Source organism: Gorilla gorilla, chromosome 14 (assembly GCF_029281585.2).
Source record: "Gorilla gorilla gorilla isolate KB3781 chromosome 14, NHGRI_mGorGor1-v2.1_pri, whole genome shotgun sequence".
NCBI lineage: Eukaryota > Metazoa > Chordata > Mammalia > Primates > Hominidae > Gorilla > Gorilla gorilla.
In genome coordinates, this window is record NC_073238.2 from 39,595,161 (window position 1) to 39,614,953 (window position 19,793).

General features: G+C 39.8%; 1 protein-coding gene across 2 annotated transcripts in view; it reads right to left on the reverse strand.

Annotated features, from left to right (window-relative positions):
- The window catches only part of MTMR6 (myotubularin related protein 6), a 40,159-nt gene extending 20,366 nt beyond the window's left edge, over positions 1-19,793 (reverse strand). The window contains exons 1-3 of one of the 2 annotated variants that reach the window (XM_031001310.3): positions 19,557-19,793; positions 6,408-6,524; positions 148-310 (exon numbers count right to left, since the gene is read on the reverse strand). In XM_031001310.3, coding sequence (XP_030857170.1) covers positions 148-310; positions 6,408-6,524; positions 19,557-19,580 — 304 coding nt within the window. In that variant the 5' untranslated portion in view covers positions 19,581-19,793. The remainder of the gene's footprint in view (positions 1-147; positions 311-6,407; positions 6,525-19,556) is intronic. The other variant, XM_031001309.3, reaches the window with a different exon arrangement.

Below are 19,793 nucleotides of genomic sequence, written 5' to 3' on the forward strand. Positions count from 1 at the left end.
CAGGCCAATATGGGGGAGATAGAGTACACAAGAACCTGACTGTCAGAGTAAAAAAGGATAAAATAACAATAATAAAACATTAAATAAAGTATCTTAGATAACCCATCTCAAATTGAGCATGTAAGCTTTGGTCTCTAAGAACAATACCTTGTTTTGACAGTTGTAGCAAAGAGTTGTAAATATCATGGCAATCTCTTTCTCTGGGAACAATGAAATGCACAGTTCTGAAGTTCTTGCACTGTATCACAAGGGGGCATCCAGAAGTAGTCAAAGCAAGTTTCTCTACTGAGGCAATATGGTGGTGTAATATCTACAGCATGAAAAAACATCCAGGTCATCAACATGGAAAGCACTAAATATTCTCTTCTAGAATGCATAAGTTTAAGAATGTCTTCCTCAAAAAAAGTTGCAAATGTTACATACTCACTCAAACTTCACGTTTTTAAAATGACTGAATGCCCAAGTCAGAAATATGGGTGTCACTCTGATCCCTCCTCCATCACTCCACATACTCAAGACATTATCAGACCTTGGGAACTGCATCTCCTACATGTTTCTGTAACCCATCCACTTCTCTCTATCTCTACTGTCACATCCGTAGTTGTAATGTCCCCACTGTTTCTCACCTGAACTACTATAAACAAACAGCCTCCTAAATGCTCTCTCCATACCTACCCTTGACCCTCTGATCCATTTTCCACAACACAGTAGGGAACACTGAAAAGCAGACTAAAAAAAGGAAGGGAATCTAGTCATTTCCAGTCCCTCTCCCGATCACTGACTATGTTCTAGTGACAACAGCCTTCTTTTGGCTCCTCAAATGCACCGAGCTCCTTTACACATGGTCAGATGCTCCATCTAAGAACTTCTAGACACATTTCTGATCTTTGCTCAAAACTCATAATATCACCAAAAGCGTAGCCTGACATGCCCCACAACACTTTCCAAGTAAGTTAGGCCCCCTCCCTTTTCTTCCTGCAGATCAAGCTATACTTTTCCTTCATAGTGATGGCCACTGCGAGGATGCCAGCTGCAGTGGGGGAGGTGCAGTCAGGGTTGCACGCTCTGCAGAGCAGGCAAGACCTGGGAACAGGTGATCCCAGTGGAAGCCCCATACCCTACCGAGTTGGCAGGGCAGGAGCCACACTCCCGGGCACAGCTGCAGCAGCCCAGCCATGGCTCTGGACCCAGGCATCCCTGTGCTCTTGGGGGCCTAGGAAACCCCCTCCCCTTGCAGGTTCAGAAGTGCCTGCTACCACTCCCTGGCCTCTCCCAAATCCCATTGCCTGTTCTGTGGTAGAGCAAAGTTGTGGACATGTCCCAACAGCCGAGCCCAGATACTGTCGTGATCTAGCTGGGTGTGCATGTGCTTGGGGCGGTACTGACACACCAGCCCCTAGCTGCCTTGGCCCCTCTGGAAACTGCTTCTGAGGCTGAAACTTTGGGTGCCCATGAGCACAGGAGGAGGCTGAGGACCTTGGGGGTGGCATAGTGCAGAGTTGATCAACATTACATCTCCAGCACCTAACACAGTACCTGGAACATTATAATTGCCCTCCTCAAATCAAAAAGCTTGCAAATGTTATATATCACACACTTCAACTTTAATTTTTTAAATGTGAATGCCCAAGCTAGAAATATGGATGTCATCCCTGATACCGCCTTTATCACAATAAGAGTTTACTAAATGAATGAATAAAAAGTCCTACTATAAACTCAATACTTGATGGTATTTTAAACATATGCTTATCGCTCTCACCTACTACCAATAATATTTTGTTTGCTACTAAAAATGCCTACTTTTTCTTAATACCACTCCTATTAAAATATTTATAGAAAACTTTTCTGGAGAATAAAAGATCATAGGCTCCTAATCATGCAAGAGATCCATTAATCCCAAATTAATCTAAAAATTCAACATAAATTTCAGTTTAAAAATTCCAATCTGCTTTGTTTTGTAGTGAGGGATGATTATTTATATAATACACATATATTATGTAATTATTACATTATATGTTAATATTAATTATACATCTTAAATCTAAAGTTCACCTGCAAAATTAAATGCATTTAAATAATCAAGAAAAGCTTGAAAAACAATGAGAGAAGCAGTTGTCAATGGAAATTAAAACTACATAGAGAACAAATAATTAACACACACACACACACACACACACACATATATATAGCCCTTACGGCTAAGATTTAGCACCATTATCACTTATATTAATGTGCCTGTGACAAGTTACTAAAAATGATCTAATAATAACATTTAAACAGAGAATAAGGAATCAAAGCTATCTGTAATATTACAAGTTGAGAACCCTTTATCCAAAATGTTTGGGACTAGAAGTATTTCAAATTTTGGATTTTTAAAGATTTTGGTATATTTGCATTATACTTATCAATTGACATCCCTAATCTGAAAATCTGAAATCTGAAATGCTCCAATGAGCATTTCCTTTGAACATCATGTCAGTGCTGAATTTTTGGATTGGGGATATTCAACCTGTACATCACTGTTCTGATTTTAATTATAAAAACCCAAAAGTATTTGCAGGAAGAAAATGATGAAGAAACCTGGTCCTACCACTAACTAGTTATGTGATTTTGAAAACATAATCAACTGTAAAGTGAGAAAAAGGATATAAGGTTGATACGGCCCCTTCTGGATGTAAAATGTTCATTTCTATGGCTCTAGTATATTCAACAAACTTCATTTAGGGCAAACATAAGGGAATATACTGATAAGAAAGCATTTAAAAGACAACAATAGGAGAGTAGAGAATAACACAGATATCTTTTTGTTGCCCCTCAAACTACATTCCCAGCAGCTGAGGGAATAGCTATACGGGAAGCCTTCATTTATATCTCTACGAGATGGATAACAGAGAAAATACTGAAGCAACTGGACAAAGGAGGGGTAGATGGAGTGGATGATAATATGACTAATTATTTCGGAAGGTACTGCTAGGTAAAATTCCTGGCAATTCTTGGACAAACACTGGATGAAGAAGGGATCCAGTGCCTCTAGGGAATACAACTTCTCCAAGATCAGTATCTCAAGTGAGTTTCCTTAACAGCTGATATAGAATCATATATAAATTGGTTAGCCTTCTTGGGGAAATCAGAAGAGTACAATCAAAGAGAGAAAGAGAAGAGAACAGTATGACAGTAATGTGCAGTACAGGGGTGTACCACAGAGCAACATGAATCTCTGGACTGGGAGGCATAATTGACCTCTAATCTTGATTCAACTGCTTAGAAAAATAGTATGAGCAGCTATGATTTACTGCCACTACTATGTTTTAGGCACAGATGTTTTTCATATTTTCTTTCATCTAAGACTCACAAAAGCCCTACATGATGACTGATGCTATATACCCATTTTATGTGGGTGCTATGCTCGAAAGTTACATACTTTTTGGCAGACACTGTTGGTCTGCCATTCCTCCCCACCTTCCTTACTTGCAACATCCTTTTCCCTCAAGAGATAAAAAATACTAGGATCTGCATTCTCTGCCTCCTTTTCAGGTAGGAGTAGCCAAGTGTCCGGATTTTCAAACAATCAGATGTTAGGGAAAGTTAGCTGGGGGCCTTCTGAGAGAGCTTCGCCTCCCTGATAAGCGATGGGGCTACTGAGGAAAGCCTACCCACCTCTCCTGCTTTGCAAGGTTTGGCACCATGTTCAGTCAGGTATTCATTTACTTACAGCCAAAAGCACCCTGACATAGTCACCCAAGCAGTGAACAGCAGAGCTGACATTTGAACCCAAAGCTACCTGACAACACAGCCTACATGAGCTCCTTTTACTACTCTACACTGCCTGTGTAACAATGAGTGAATTGCCACTTGCCTGAGCTTCAGCTTCTTCATCTATAAAGTGGAGGTTCTAAAAGTTGGCAGAGCTAGTGGCACAGAAACATGCCCAAGTCTCTTCCTCTCAGGCACAGAGACACAAGCCCCATATTCTAACCACCTTTCCTACTTCTTTTTCTGCTTAGCACTTATCACTATGTATTTTACTTATCTACCTATTTATTGGTGATGTTATCCATATCTCTCAGCACTAGAATGTTGGCTCCATGAGGATAGAATTTGTACCTGTTATTATTGGCTATTGTTTCCAAAATATCTAGAATAGTGATATGAAACACACTGTATATGCTCAATAAATGTGTGCTAAATGAATTCTAAAACAGAAAAGGAAGAACAGAGTCCAAAATAGCCATGGCAATTTTGAAGAACAAGTTGGGAGGGTATGCTCTACTTGATATCAAAATTTATTTAAAAGCTATAGTCAATAAAACAGTGTGGTACAGTGTAGTAAGTATACCAAACGAATAGAAAAGAAAACTCAAAAGCAGAGCCTCACATACATGGAAGATGTTTTTATGAGAGAGCTGGTACTAAAGACGAATGGAATGAAACAGTCAATAAATGGCGCCAATCGTCTATATGAAAAAATAAAAATGAATCCCTAGTCACATCATACACCAAAATATTTCCCAGATGTATTAACAACTTACAGGATCAAACTTAAGCTTTTAGAAGAAAATATAGAAGAACCTTTATGACTTTGACATAGGAAAGGATTTAAGTCACAACAGAGCACAAACAATAAAAGAAAAAAATGAAAAATCTATAACATTAAAAATATAAACTTTAACTGAAAGACATATAAAATAAAAGAGAAGACAAGCCACACACTGGGAAAAGCTATCTATGACACACACATCTGACAAAGCATTATAACCTAGAACTCTTTATTTCTTTTCTTGAATAATACTTTTTTTTTTAATTCAGTGGGTACATGTGCAGGTTTGTAATATGAATATACTGAATGATTCTGAGGTTTGAGCTTTGACTGAACCCATAGCCCAGATAGTGAACACAGTACCCAAGAGGTAGTTTTTCAACCCTTGTTCCTCTACTTCCCTCCCTCCCACCTCTATTAGTCTATTAATGTCTATTGTTCCCAACTTTGTGCTCGTATGTACCCAATGTTAAGCTCCCACTTATAAGTGAGAACATGCAGTATATGGTTTTTTGTTTGTGTTAATTCACTTAGAATAATGGCTTCCACCTGCATCTATGTTGCTGTAAAGGCCATGATTTTGTTCTCTTTTTATGGCTGTGGTGAATATGCACCACTTTTTCTTTATCCAATCCACTGCTAATGGGCACCTAGGTTGATTCCATGTCTTTGCTATTGTGAACAGTGCTGCAACAAACATGCAAATGCCCGCATCTTTTGGGTTTATTTATTTTCCTTTGAGTATATATCCAGTAAAAGGATTGCTGGGTTGAATGGTAATTCTATTTGTAGCCCAGAACTTTTATAAAATCAATAAAAGACAAACAACCCAATAAAAAAAGAAAAGGAAACTCTTTCCTTTTTCTTTATCTGAAAAGGGTAAATTCTTTACAATCAGCTCATTAACATTACAATTGGACATCTACTAGATAGGCAAAAAATTGTAAATTGACAATATCAGTGTTGTTGAGGATGTACAACATTGTGTAATACACTACTGAGAATAAATTGGAACAACAATTTTGAACAGGTGACATACTTAGTAAGGTTATATATGCACTTATTCAAGACCCAATAATTTTACTCCCAGACAAATATCCCAGAGAAACTCTGGCAAATATACAGAAAGAAACATATACATATGTCTCATATAAATACACAAAATGTTGTTTACATGTATATGTACATTGCAACATTTATACTAGCAAAAAAAATAAGTACCCTAATTAAAATTTGTATAAAAACACTGTGGAATATACCAAACAATCCATTTGATCTGTTAATGTGTACATATTTTTTAGATTTTTAAAAATTAAAAGGAACAATAGGTTTTTTGGTTTTTTTTTGAGACAGAGTCTCACACTGTCACCCAGGCTGGAGTGCAATGGCGTGATCTCGGCTCACTGCAACCTCCGCCTCTCAAGTTCAAGCAATTCTCCTGCCTCACCCTCCCAAGTAGCTGGGATTACAGGCACCCACCGCCATGCCCCGCTAATTTTTTGTATTTTTAGTAGAGATGGGGTTTCACTATGTTGGCCAGGCTGGTCTTGAACTGCTGACCTCGTGATCCACCCACCTCGGCCTCCCAAAGTGGTGGGATTACAGGCGTGAGCCACCGCATCCGGCCTAGGAACAGGTATTTCATAATTATTTATGGAGATAAGAGTGTGGTATTTTATAGAATTCCATGTTACATATTCTATAACTGACTTATTAGAAGGGAGGGCAGGAGTGATCTGGAGACCAAAAAATATTTTGGTTGAGATAGGTAACCAATGATTAAAAATTGTGTTATACACATTCAAAATAAAACATGACAGACCAAGTCCATTATTATTATGATAAATAGTACAGCTGCGGTCCTCCTTACCCAGGTTTCTTTTTGATGAGAGTCGATAAATAATAGATGCGTAGCTGTAAGATACAGTGTTCCTGTTAATGACTTGTTGCTGGTACTGAATCGGTCAAGTAATTTTACTTGTTCGACCTAAAAGAAAAAAAGATATTATTTCTCATTTCAAAAGTAGTATAAATTATTTTTCTGTTAGCCCAGGACTTACATGCACCATTCTCAATTTTTTCTTCCTCCTGTCGAAAATCATAAGATCTTATTTAATACTTACTGTTAAATTCCATATATCCTTTTGGGGAATGTATAAGCCACAAATAACATAGAGATTATTTACAGTTACAAATGTAACCAATAGAGAACCACATTGTAAAAAACAGTAACACTTATACTGAGGGTAGCAAGAAACAGGGGTACAGTACAAATAAGCAAAAAACATTTTTCATACCCAAGAGTCAACATTTTTATCTAAAGTTGGAAAATCAAAAAATAAATATATTATTATCTAGTTTTAGAGTAAACTACCAGAAAAATTAAATCAGGAAACATTTAAATGGTTGCCAACTCCAACTTAGTCTCTATATTCTCTTCACTATCCCACACCAGGGCAATGATTGTTTTTTGTCCACCTCTGGGCTTTTACTCACACTGTTCTCTGTTTCTGAAATGGTCTCTTCTGCTTAGCTAAGTGGCAAGCACTCTTCAAGACTCACTAACATCCTGCCTCCTAACATTAATCCTTATTAGAAAATCAGTTCATTACTTATGTTTTGGCTTTGTATTCCTCTGCAACTCTGAATTCCCTGGCATAGATTATGTCCTATGCTGCTTTGGCCTCCTCTAGTGCCTGAGCTGATAAGGCACATAGTATGTCTTTATGAATACTAGTAGACAGACAGACAGACACACACACACACACACACACACACACACACACACACACACACAAGATGTTGCTGCTGGCGTGGAGAGTGGGACTAGGGCTAACCAGGAATGAGCAGGAGGCTACTGCTGGGAATCTTTGTGTTATTCATCCTTATGTAAAAAAGTAAAATAACCACTACCAACCTAAAAAATGTTAATTTGGGCCAGGCACGGTGGCTCACGCCTGCAATCCCAGCACTTTGGGAGGCCAACACGGGTGCATCACCTAAGGGCAGGAGTTCAAGACCAGCCTGGCCAACATGATGAAACCTCTACTAAAAATATAAAAATCAGCTGGACATGGTGGCACATGTCTGTAATCCCAGCTACTTGGGAGGCTGAGGCAGGAGAAATGCTTGAACCCGGAAGGTGGAGGTTGCAGTGAGCCAAGATTGTGCCACTGCACTCCAGCCTGGGCAATAGAGTGAGATTCCATCTCAAAAAAACAAACAAACAAACAAACAAAAGTTAATTTATGTGTACCAGCAGGTTGCAGTTTTTTAAATTGTTTATATCTTCAAAATCATCTAGATAGCTAAACACTAGCTCATTAATTCTACAATTTTCTCCCATATATTAATATATTTCATTACCGCCGGGTGTGGTGGCTCACGCCTGTAATCCCAGCACTTTGGGAGGCTAAGGCAGGCGAATCATGAGGTCAGGAGTTCAAGACCAGCCTGCCCAACATGGTGAAACCCCGTCTCTATCAAAAATACAAAAAATTAGCTAGGTGTAGTGGCGGGCGCCTATAATCCTAGCTACTTGGGAGGCTGAGGCAGGAGAATCACTTGAATCTGGGGGTCAGAGGTTGCGGTGAGCCAAGATTGCACCACCGCACTCCCGCCTGGGCAACAAGAGCAAAACTCCGTCTCAAAAAAGAAGAAGGGAGGGGAGGGGAGAGGAGAGGAAGGCTTTCTACTTAAAAACCTGAATAAAGATTTCTCTTAGAGGTCAACATTTATTTCACTGTTTAGGACTATTTCTCCCTTAAATAAAAATCTAGCTTCATTTTACAACACACTGCAAATCCAAACTTAAACACCTTTTAAGACAAATGGGATCAACTACTGTTTACTCCTCTTCATTGTGCGTGACTTGGCTGGAAAGGGCACTGTGGCCAACCACCACTGAGCAATTATTGCAATATAGATCTCACCTGTCTTTTTGGGTGGAGACACAGAGCCAAACCATATCATTTCCTAAGCTATTAAAACAAAGTTTTTAAGGCTCTAACAAGAAGACAGTTGATGAATATATATGGAAATAAAGGTTACCATAAAGTATCAACACTGCTCAAGCAAATAATTTGTGTCCACATCATTCAGTAGTTTCAAATAGCTTCTCAGAAAAAATTAAAAAGTCTACTGGCAAGTAGTTTAAAAGTGGGGAGGGGCTGATTTTATTACTATTTAAATAGGAAGTTTGCTTTAAAAAGAAATCCATGTGAAATTTTAAATTTGTGGGGTTTTTGAAGATCATAAATATTCCTGGTTGTGCTCCAATTATAAACCTCAAATTGTAACTTCTCTATGAGGCACAAGTATCTACAAAGCTTCTATACATGCAAAACAATCACACCGCTTTTCATTTGGATTTTATTCCTCTTCTGTCCATCCCCTGTTCACTATTACTCTTCCTCAGGGGTCCATTCTCTATAGGAATCTTACCTACTGTCATTATGTTAGCCTACATGTTAATGACTCCCAAAACTGTATGTCCAGCTCTGCTGTCTCCTGAGTTCACACTGTCTGCTACACAGATAATATTTCCTGACATACTAGTGAGGTCTCACTATGTGCCTAGTGCTGTGATAAGTGCTTACCATACATTATTTCTTTTAATTTTCACAACTCCTGTGTAGTATGTACTAGTACTGTCCCCACAGAAACTGGGACTTGGTGAGGTTGGTTAGTCATCTCAAAGTCATACAGCTAGAAGCAGCTAGTGGTATAGCTTAGTCATAAACCTATGTGATCTGATTCCCAAGCCAAAACACCTTCCCACTATGCTATACTGCCTCCACTTAGATGTGTTTGAGCCATGTTATACATACTGAACACAAAACTGATTTCCCCTCTCACCCCTCACAAATACATTTCTAATTCTGTATTTTGGATGTGAGTTAATGTTACTCCTCCATCCTTATCAAGTCACCCACACTGGAAATCCGTGAATGATCCTATGACTTCTTCTCAACTCCCAACATTCAATCAATCACCAATTCCTACCATTTTTATCACCTAAATATTTTTCAATCTGCCCCTTTCACCACTATTAAAGTAATTCCTAAATTATAATGAAAGCCTCTGTTCATGTATCTGTCTTTTCCACTAAAGACTAACATAGCCCAGGGCAAAGACTGTCTTTCATTTATGCATGAATATCTCCTAACAGCTAGTAAAGTGTCTGACACAATAAATGTTTGTTGAACTAAGATGAACGGCCACAGAAAAATTATTCCCCCAGGTGAAAACCAGAAGGTGTGCCCAATTTACCAGTGATCCCTTTTGTTGAAATCATTTGATTTATTAAATAAGATTCTTCTTTATCCCATTATACTTTTCCTCATCTCTCTGTTATCTTTTCCCTACACAGTGGGTGAACAGTAGGTATTCATTCAGTAATTCTTGAATAAACCAGCAACAAACTAAAAGCGAATAGAAAACTACTAGTAGAACACATAGGTATAGTTCAGTTTTTGGTTTTGGGTTTTTTTTCTGTGTGTAGTACATGTCTGGACTTTCAATCCTCTAACCCCACTCCATCATTCAATTAGAATAAAATCACTCCTCTAGAACTGTATAGTTCTTTCTGGCTGGGTCTCTTATCAAGGTGGGAAATTTGTGGTGAAAACGCTCTTTCCAACACTCTAAGCCTATTTCCTGACTCCCCCTAGTTTTATATGCAAAATAATCTGAAATTCTCTTTGTTAGATCTTTAATTTTGGTCAGCTATACACAATTCAAATCCTAGCTGTTCATATGAATCACCTCTAAAACTTTGCAAAAGTACAAATCCAAAGCCTCACCCCAACTTCACTCAGTTATCTGAGGAGACGGAGACTAAGAATCCGTATTTTTCATAAGTTCACCTGCTTATCTTATGCAACTGACATTTCTTCTAACTTTAACTCCAAATTAATTCCTCTGACTCTTAACACACATGAGGCTAGCTTCCTTCTCCACCTTTAGGCTCTTTTGCCAAATATTTACAGCCTCAGCTTATCTATTTCTCCCACTTTTTAAAGGAGCTTATTACAACTTTGATCCTTTAAAATGCACAACTGCTACCGGGTGTGGTGGCTCACGCCTGTAATCTCAGCACTTTGGGAGGCAGAGGTAAGGCAATCACTCAAGCCCAAGAGTTTGAGACCAGCCTGGCCAACATGGCGAAACCCTGCTTTACTAAACATATAAAAATTAGCAGCCGGGCACAGCTTGCAATCCCAGCACTTTGGGAGGCCAAGGTGGGTGGATCACCTCAGGTCAGGAGTTCAAAACCAGCCTGGCCAACATGGTGAAACCCTGTCTCTACTAAAAATACAAAAATTAGCTGGGCAGGTACCTGTAATCCCAGCTACTCAGGAGGCTGAGGCAGGAGAATCGCTTGAACCCAGGAGGTGGAGGTTGCAGTGAGCCGAAATTGCATCACTGCACTCCAGCCTGGGCACAAGAGCAAGACTCTGTAAAAAAAAAAAAAAAAAAAAAAAAAAAAAATTAGCTGGGCATGGTGATGCACACCTGTAATCCCAGCTACTTAGGAGGCTGAGGCATGAGAATCACTTGAACCCTGGAGGCAGAGGTTGCACAGAGCAGAGCTGCACAGAGCAGAGGCTGAGTCATTGCACTCCAGCTTGAGTGACAGAGCGAGACTCTGTCATAAAATAAAATAAAACAGATGCACAACTCCATTACATGCACACACACACTCAAACACACATACATCTTTGAAGAACATGTAGATAAATATATACTATCAGGAAAGAGTTTACTAATTCACTCAATAAAAATGTACTGGCTATCAACTAAGGGCCAATCTATCTGTATCTCATTTCTTTATCTCTAAAATAAGGACAATAATCTCTTTTCAGAAAGCTACTGAAAGGTTGGATAATAAATGTCAGGTACTGATATGGTTTGGCTCTGTGTCCCCGTCCAAATTTCATCTTGGATTGTAATCCCCATGTGTGCAGGAAGTGACCTGGTGGGAAGTGATTGGATCATGGGGGTGGTTTCCCCCGTGCTGTTCTCTCTTCACAGTGAGTCCTCATGAATTCTAATGGTTTTAAAGTGGGACACTTTCCCCCTTTGCTCTCTCTCTCTCCTGCTACCATGAGAAGACGTGTCTTGCTTCCCTTCACCTTCCACCAAGATTGTAAGTTTCCTGAGGCCTCTCCAGCCATGTGGAACTTGAGTCAATTAAACCTCTTTCCTCTATAAATTACCCAGTCTTGAGTTGTTCTTTATAGCATTGTGAAAATGGACTAATACAGGTACTTTATTTGCCTAATAAATATAAGCAATAATATTTGTGCTCAAGTAAATATTTGCAAAACTACTGTAGTTAGTAATCTAGTCAAGTAGGTAGAGCCCTGACAGTCCTCTATGTCAAGCTACTGTCCAGATAAGTTCAAATGGAGAAAGGAAGAAGGATGCATATGGAGTTTAAAAGGCAAATTCCATATTTTAAGGTGCTCCATAGTTGGAAAAAACTACTGTAAATGATGAAAGCACAGATCAGCAAAATGTTCTTCACTAATGGGAATAGAGAAAATACAAAATTCTCAACAGAGGAAATATAACATTTATGTCTCAATAGCAGAGGCATAACATTTTATCTGATGAAAAAAAAAACCCATATGTTAAGGTACAAAATCTGTGCTGTAGATTTAAAAAGATACAGAGGTTTTTAAGCACAGTAGTCCATTAGGAAATATGGCTTGTAAGATCATTCCAGTGTGAATGTGGAGAAAATGCTGAGTTGATTAAGGGCAACCAGGAAAGAAGCTAATGAAGCCATCCAAGTGACTGGCTGATATAATTAGGGCCTGGAGTAAGCTGTGACAGAGAGGAAGTCCATCTTGAGATAATAACAAAACTGATAATGGAAGGAAGAGAGGAGGAAAAACAGAGATTCCTTAAGGGTTTTAAGCTTGTTACACTGGTTGCCATTCACTAAGATAAAGTAGTACGGAGAAGAAAATGTCTGAAAGAAAGGAATGTCTTTAATATAATAAACTGAGGACTATCTTAGCATATACCAACTTATATTCAAATCTATATAACAGAAAATCATTACATACAACTGCTTCAATAGGGTAATCTCCATATGAATGTGACAGATCGTGAAATTAATCTGAAATCATTCCACAACATTTATTTAGTATTTACACTATAGTTCTCAAGAAAATAAGAGAATTTCTGAGAAAATACACTGATTATTTTGCTCTTTGTGGCAAATCCCACCCCTCACCCCTAAGGAGGGGAAATCAAATGTTTTTCTTTGCTAAAATCATTGGCATACAAATTTCAAACCACAGACTTAGTCAACTTCTAAAAACCAACTGCTTCTTTATATTTCCCCCTTTCAGCAAGGAACTAAAAGTATTTTACAGATGTTGCTACAGATTTTCCCCAGTCTGTTCTTGGAAATGTGTTAAGTCAGATGTTTAGGAAGCAACTACAATTCTTTCCAGTCACTAACACTGAAGTACTAAGAAACTATTAGGATCCTTAAATTATAGGTATCATCACAGCCAAAAAGTAAATGAAAAAAAAAGAAAAAAAGACTTTGGGAAAAGAAAGAACAAACGAAAAACGAAAATGTGGCAAGGAGAAAGGAATTGGAAGATGTCACTTTGGTGAGGAATGGTAAATGCCAACACACATTACTTTAAGGACTATTTAGTTGAATTGTTGCCAACTATGGGCCTGCACTAAAAGGTACCCTAATGGTCCACGCAGAAAGTTCAAATTTCAGCCAATTATAAAATTAGAACTGGAAAACACAGAGAACCCCACACATACAGAATCACACTCAGAAAATGTGGGGGCCACTACAGGTGTAGTAGCTTACGCTTGTAATCCCAACACGTTGGGAGGCCGAGGCAGGAGGATTGCTTGAGACCAGGAGTCTGAGAACCAGTCTGAGCAACACAGTGACACCCTCATCTCTACAGAAAAAGAAAATTATTTTCTAATTAGCCAGGCATGGTGGCATGCTCCTGTAGACCCAGCTACTTGGGAGGTAAAGGCAGGAGGATCGTTTGAGCCCAGGAGGTAGAGGCTGCAATGAGTTATGATCATACCACTGCACTCCAGCCTAGGTGACAGAGCAAGATCTTGTTGGAAAGGAAAGGAGAAAGACAGGAGAAAGGACAAAGAAGAAAGGAGAAAGGAAAGGGGAAAGAGAAAAGAGGAAAGGAAAAGAAAAGGAAAAGGAAGGAAAGAAAGAGAAAAGAAAAAAAAGAAGAAAAGATTCCAAATGAAAAACACAGGGAGTCACACAAACAGAATCACATTCAGAAAATTCAGACACCTCTTTATCCCCGAGGAAAAAGTGGCCTCTGGGACAGGAAGGGACCAATGGCCTTCTTCAGACTTCTGTGACCAACAGTTGTACTTATTCTACAACTACATAACAATAGACACTGTGACTACTGAAGCAGAAAGTGCACCATCACTGTTCCTCTGGCTTGTCGCACTCCTTCCCTATAGCCAGGCACTCATCTAGGACTCTCAGAATCATTTCACACTGACATCCTGCCAAGAATTAGCTTTCAAAAAGAAAGCACATCAAGTTGTGTGCAGGAAGTGGAGGGCAGAGATTATGTTTTCTGTTCATGTACGCCAATTTCTAGAACAGTGTCTGGCTGCATAAATTATCAAATGAAACAGTCATGGACCTCAAGAGGGGAGACAGTAACCTCAGATCGTAAATCCAGTGGGCACTTTTCAGTTTTTTCTTACTTTGCTTATTCCATCAGTGGCTTCCTATCTCACTCAAAAAAAGCAAAGATTTTACAGTGGTCTTCAAGACTACAGTAACTTGCCCCTGTCCCCCAACTTTAACCTTCTACTGTGCTCTCCTTCACTCACCCTGCTCAAGCTGTCTTGCTCGTTCTTAGCAACCAGGCATGCCCTCAAAGGGTTTTTGCCCCTGTTGTTCCTTTTGTTGGGACTCTCCCCACCATCCCCCATGTGGGGATGGCTTACTCCCTCACCAGTTTCAGGTTTATACTCAAGAGTCACCTTCTCTGTAAGAGCTTCCCTAACCACTCAATTTAGAGCAGTCCTCCCTTAAGCCCCCTCCTCAACCCCCATACTCTTCAGAGCCCTGGCTTGCTTTATTTTTATCCATAGCATTTACCACCATCTAACATACTATACATTGAACTTAATTGTGTTTATTGTTACCTCTTCTCCAACTAGGTAAGTTATAAAGGCAGGAGTTTTTGTCTGAACCTAGAACAGTGCCTGGCCCAAGGAGGAGGAAGCAGCCAGAGGATGGAGCAGAGAAGGAAATTAGAACACAGAAGATTGTCCCCTTCCCATCTGTGCTTCACCTCTTCCAAATGCATCCGGCTTCTTCTCCTCTGCTTGCCCGCCCTCTTCTTTTTTCTTTCTTTTTTTTTTTTTTTTTTGAGACAGAGTGTTGCTCTGTGACCCAGGCTGGATGCCATGGTGTGATCTCAGCTCACTGCAATCTCCATCTCCTGGGTTCAAGTGATTATCATGCCTCAGTCACCCAAGTAGCTGGGATTACAGGTGCCCGCCACCATGCCCAGCTAATTTTTTGTATTTTTAGTAAGACAGGGTTTCACCATGTTGGCCAGGCTGGTCTCAAACTCCTGACCTCAAGTGATCCTCCTGCCTCGACCTCCCAAAATGCTAGGATTACAGGTGTGAACCACCATGCCCGGCCTGCTTGTCCCTTTTTAAGTGTTTAGACTTTTCTCCACAGAGTCTCAACATATTCTCCTTGCATAAACTCATTCACAATAGAAATTTCAATGATTTACCTAAACACAAACAACTCCCTCCCAAATCTACTCAAGGCCAGACCTTTTCCCTCAAACTAGATCCTCACGTTGAGCTAGCTACTAGAAAAAATCTGACCACCTAAGCTTCTTCTATCCACCCCTCCTCTCTGTTCTTACTCACACTGCCCCAACTGACTAATCAAATCTCTTGATTAGATTATCATTCTGTGAGGCAAGAGAGTGTGGTTAAGAGAATAGGCTTGCTATCAGAAAGACCTACATTCAAGTTCCCACCGCCACCTCTTCTTTGGTAGAACTAACTGTGTGAGCCAGGACAAGTTATTTTATTTATTCTCTCAGGGTTTCAGTTTCCTCACCTGTAAAATGGGATAGTATTAGTGAAAATCAAAACAGCACTTTACTTGGAAAAAAGCATTCAGGTGCTCCTCAAAACCTATTGGCTCTTATTTCAAAGACAATTTAAATAATATCAGTTTCTCCTTATTCTTGATCCATTCTTATTTTTATATCTCCTTTCTTCTTTCAGAGGGAAGGTATATTTGTATACATACATAGATGATCTCACATTCTAATGACAAAAAGAGGGAGCAAGCTAAAGAACAAGTTAGGCATAACTTTTGGAATAACTCAATTTGGGCCTTAGTAGGATCAGATTTTTATGGGACATTCCATTTGATTACAAACGCTAGCAATCAGTCTTTCATTTATAGCTTAAAAAAGGTTCTTCCATTCCATTCAGTAAAGTTCCATTCACAGGTAAGACAACATCATTTGACATCAATATATAATGTCAGCCAAAGTACTGGCAGGGAAAGGAGAAAGACTGCATAAAGAACTGTCTCTGCATATTTCTCATTGTTTCTTGGCAGGACTATGTCATTATGGCAAGATGAGAGCTCAAAGCGATAGGTAGTAGCTACATGATTCATAAGTGTACCTTGGAAATGCTCTTTCAGAAATCCAGATTCAGGGACTTGGCATCTTTGATGCTATACAGTTAGTAAACCAAATGTGACCAAAACAGAATGATATATATGTTCATTAGTATTCAGCTAAAATACTTAATCGGATAAATCTCTGGTTAGCAAGCAATAATGATCCTAAATATTATTTAAAAACAATACCGCATAAATATTATTTATTTATGACAAAAAGAGGTTTGGGGGGGAAGCTCTTAGAATTATCATCAGCATTTATTTCTGAATTAATACTAATGCACATTTAACAATTAGATTAAAACTAGAGAGGCACTGGAAAGAGCATACATAGTCTTTGGAGTTAAACACACCTTAGTTTAAATACTAATTCTATCTCTTGTGAGCTAATTGAGCAGCTTACTTAAATTCTCTAAGCCTATTTCCTCCTCACCTATAAATGGAGATAACACTACCCAACTGACAGGGTTATTTAAGAGATCAGTGATGATAATGTATAAATTAACATATTTATACAATTGTACATATTATAAAGTAATAATATTGTATAATTGGCTATATTGACATATAGTTGCTCAATAAATGGTAATTATTACTTTTCAAATAGAGCTGACTGAACAACAAAAATCACTAAATAGTCATAAAGGACACTCTACGGTCAATTTTGATCCTAATGACTAAACTACATAGAGGTCAAAACAGCTAATAAATCTAAAACAATCCACTTTTGGTTTTTAAATACTTACACTTATTTTTGCAGCAAACTAACTAAATCCAGGTGAAGGCTATGCATAATGGAAACAAAAGTTTGGCTATGTTCAAACCAATCTTTTAAAAGTAAGTTATTTTCCCAATACATTAATAATTTAATAAAATGTTACAGTCCCCACAACAATTAACAGAATGTACCCTGAGGTCCACCTCTATCTTGCTGTTATATACCCAGTGTCAATACAGTGTCTGGCACATACTAGGTACCTAGCAAATATTTACTTGCGGTCTACATACACTCACTTAATATTACTCCAGAGTAGTGATCCAATACTAGAAAAACAACCCAAAGTAATAAAGGAGCATATTTGAAAAGTAGTTTTAATAGAAAATTCATCAGAAATTTCTTAGTCTCTAAAAAGGCCTTATTAAACCACTAGCATGGGACCACTGTGTAAAGATAAGTCAAAATCAGAGCATTACTTGAAGAAAAGTTCATCAGTTGGTAGATAAGGAGGAATATCAGACAAAATGAAAGTCACCAGTGACAACTTTCAAAGAGCTAATAAGAGGGGCTACAACTCTACAAATAAAAACAAAGATATATATTCATAATAAATTGAATGAGGAAAGATTTAAAATAACCAAGGGATCCTAAATATTTTCCAAGTCTGTTCACTCTTATCATCCACCTAAGAATAGGATTTGCTCTAGTTGATCAGATTCAGTTTACTTTTACTGATTTTTTATTCTTTTCCGCCCCCCCCCCCCAATTATGTCACCCAGGCTGGAGTGCAATGGCGCAATCTTGGCTCACTGCGACCTCCACTTCGTGGGCTCAAGCCATCCTCCCATCTCAGCCTCCCGAGTAGCTGGGACTACAGGTACAGACCACCCCATCCGGCTTTTTTTTTTTTTTTTTTTGAGACTGAGTCTCGCTCTATTGCGCCCAGACTGGAGTGCAGTGGTGCCATCTTGGCTCACTGCAATCTCCACTTCCCCGGTTGAAGCAATTCTCCTGCCTCAGCCTCTGAGTAACTGGGATTACAGGCGCCTGCCACCATGCCCGGCTAATTTTTGTATTTTTGGTAGAGATGGGGTTTTGCCAGGTTGTCCAGGCTGGTCTCGAACTCCTTACCTCAAGTGATCCACCCACCTCGGCCTCCCAAAGTGCTGGGATTACAGGCGTGAGCCACCGTGCCCAGCCTTTTACTGGTTTTCGATTGTGTGCTATGCACCGTAGAAAGCATACGAAAAATAGAGGAGGTTCGAACTGATCCAGAAGGAAGTCACGTGCACTTAGCTACTACATAATACATATCTGGAACCAATACAAGAACCTGATCCAATGTCCACTCTAGTCCTCTTTTCCTCTGTGCACCTTCTACGAGTTTGGTTATAGACTTAAGCACCCTTCCATTTTCAAAATTTAAGTGCCCACAACTTGACTTCTCAAGTTATTTTATCTTTCTTCTCTTAAAAAAAAATGTTAAGGGGTTAGTTTTCAGCATCTTCAATTTTACTAGATACGGTATGCACAATGTTAAAGACAAGCTCCAATAAAAATTCATGTGTACCTTTAAAAGGTTTGTGAAACATTTAAAAAAATTTTAAAAACACAAATTCTTCTTGGAACAATGAAGATAACGAACATCTGTGGTTCCCTAAATGAGCCGTAATTTTAAGATGGGCAGCAACTAAAGGGCTTCAGCTTTGCCAAAACGTGAAGAGGCTGCCTTGCAGTGGGCTCGCAGTGATTTTAAAATGTTATTTTTCTCGTCTCGATTTATGTTTTTCTCCCTCAAAGTTAAACTTAAATGTCGTTGGAAACGTAATTTGGTAACATTCTGATGTCATTTCCTTCCGTTTTTAAATTTGTAACGAAATAAAAATATTTGTTCGTTCTCAAAATGAAGGTCTTCCACACACAAAAATTAAGCATGGAGTGCGATAAGGTCAATCGAATAAAGCTGCATCCGACCTTTTAAAATATGGAATAACATTTTTCCCTTCTCCAGAACTCCTGACTACTGACACAGGACAATGCCTGAAGTGTGAAGCACAGACACGGAAACACCGGATGCGAAAGACTGGAGACCGAGACAGCAAAGGGAGGTGGAGCGGAGTGCTGATCTCGGCTCCTCCAAAACTCGTATTGTGAATCTGTGACACGGGACAATGAAATGTGAGCAAGGACAAGCTTACACAGCATCATAATGTTAATTTGAAGACGGTTTTCCGGTTGATGAGGCAACGAAAGGCTGAAAGACTCCAAAGTTAAAGGAGCCCCAATTTTGCCCGAGAAAACGTAGAGCTAGGAGGGCGGTGACCAGTTTTCCCAGACTTATCCCTACGCACTCCGAGATGCTGAAAGTGGGACCCCTGCTCCTGTAGGTACAGGAGGCCTCTGCACCCCGCTTGGCCCAAGCTAACCCTGCCCTCCAAGACCAGGCCTGGCCAGACCCTCCCGCCCCGGGCCGGATCTCCGCCGGGCCGGCCCCCAGCCCCAGTCAGGCCAGCAGAGCCTTCGTCTCCTCCTGCCTCAGCCGGGTCAGAGCAGGGCCCCTGAAGACTGGCGATCCCGCGCCCGACTACCTTGGTCGTCCGGATATGCTCCATCGCAAGGAGACGTCAGCCGGCAGCCGGTCTCACAGGCGTACCATACGGCTAGAGAAACAGGGCGGTGACAGCGACAGAGAGCAAGCGGGAACTCCCTCCGCCAGCCAGCGCCGCGGGTCTGTCTGCCGGCCCCGGTAGCGTCAACGGCGCAGGCGCAGCCGGTGAGCGCCGTCTCCTAGAAACACTTCCCCAAACCCCGTGGCCTCCCAGGGG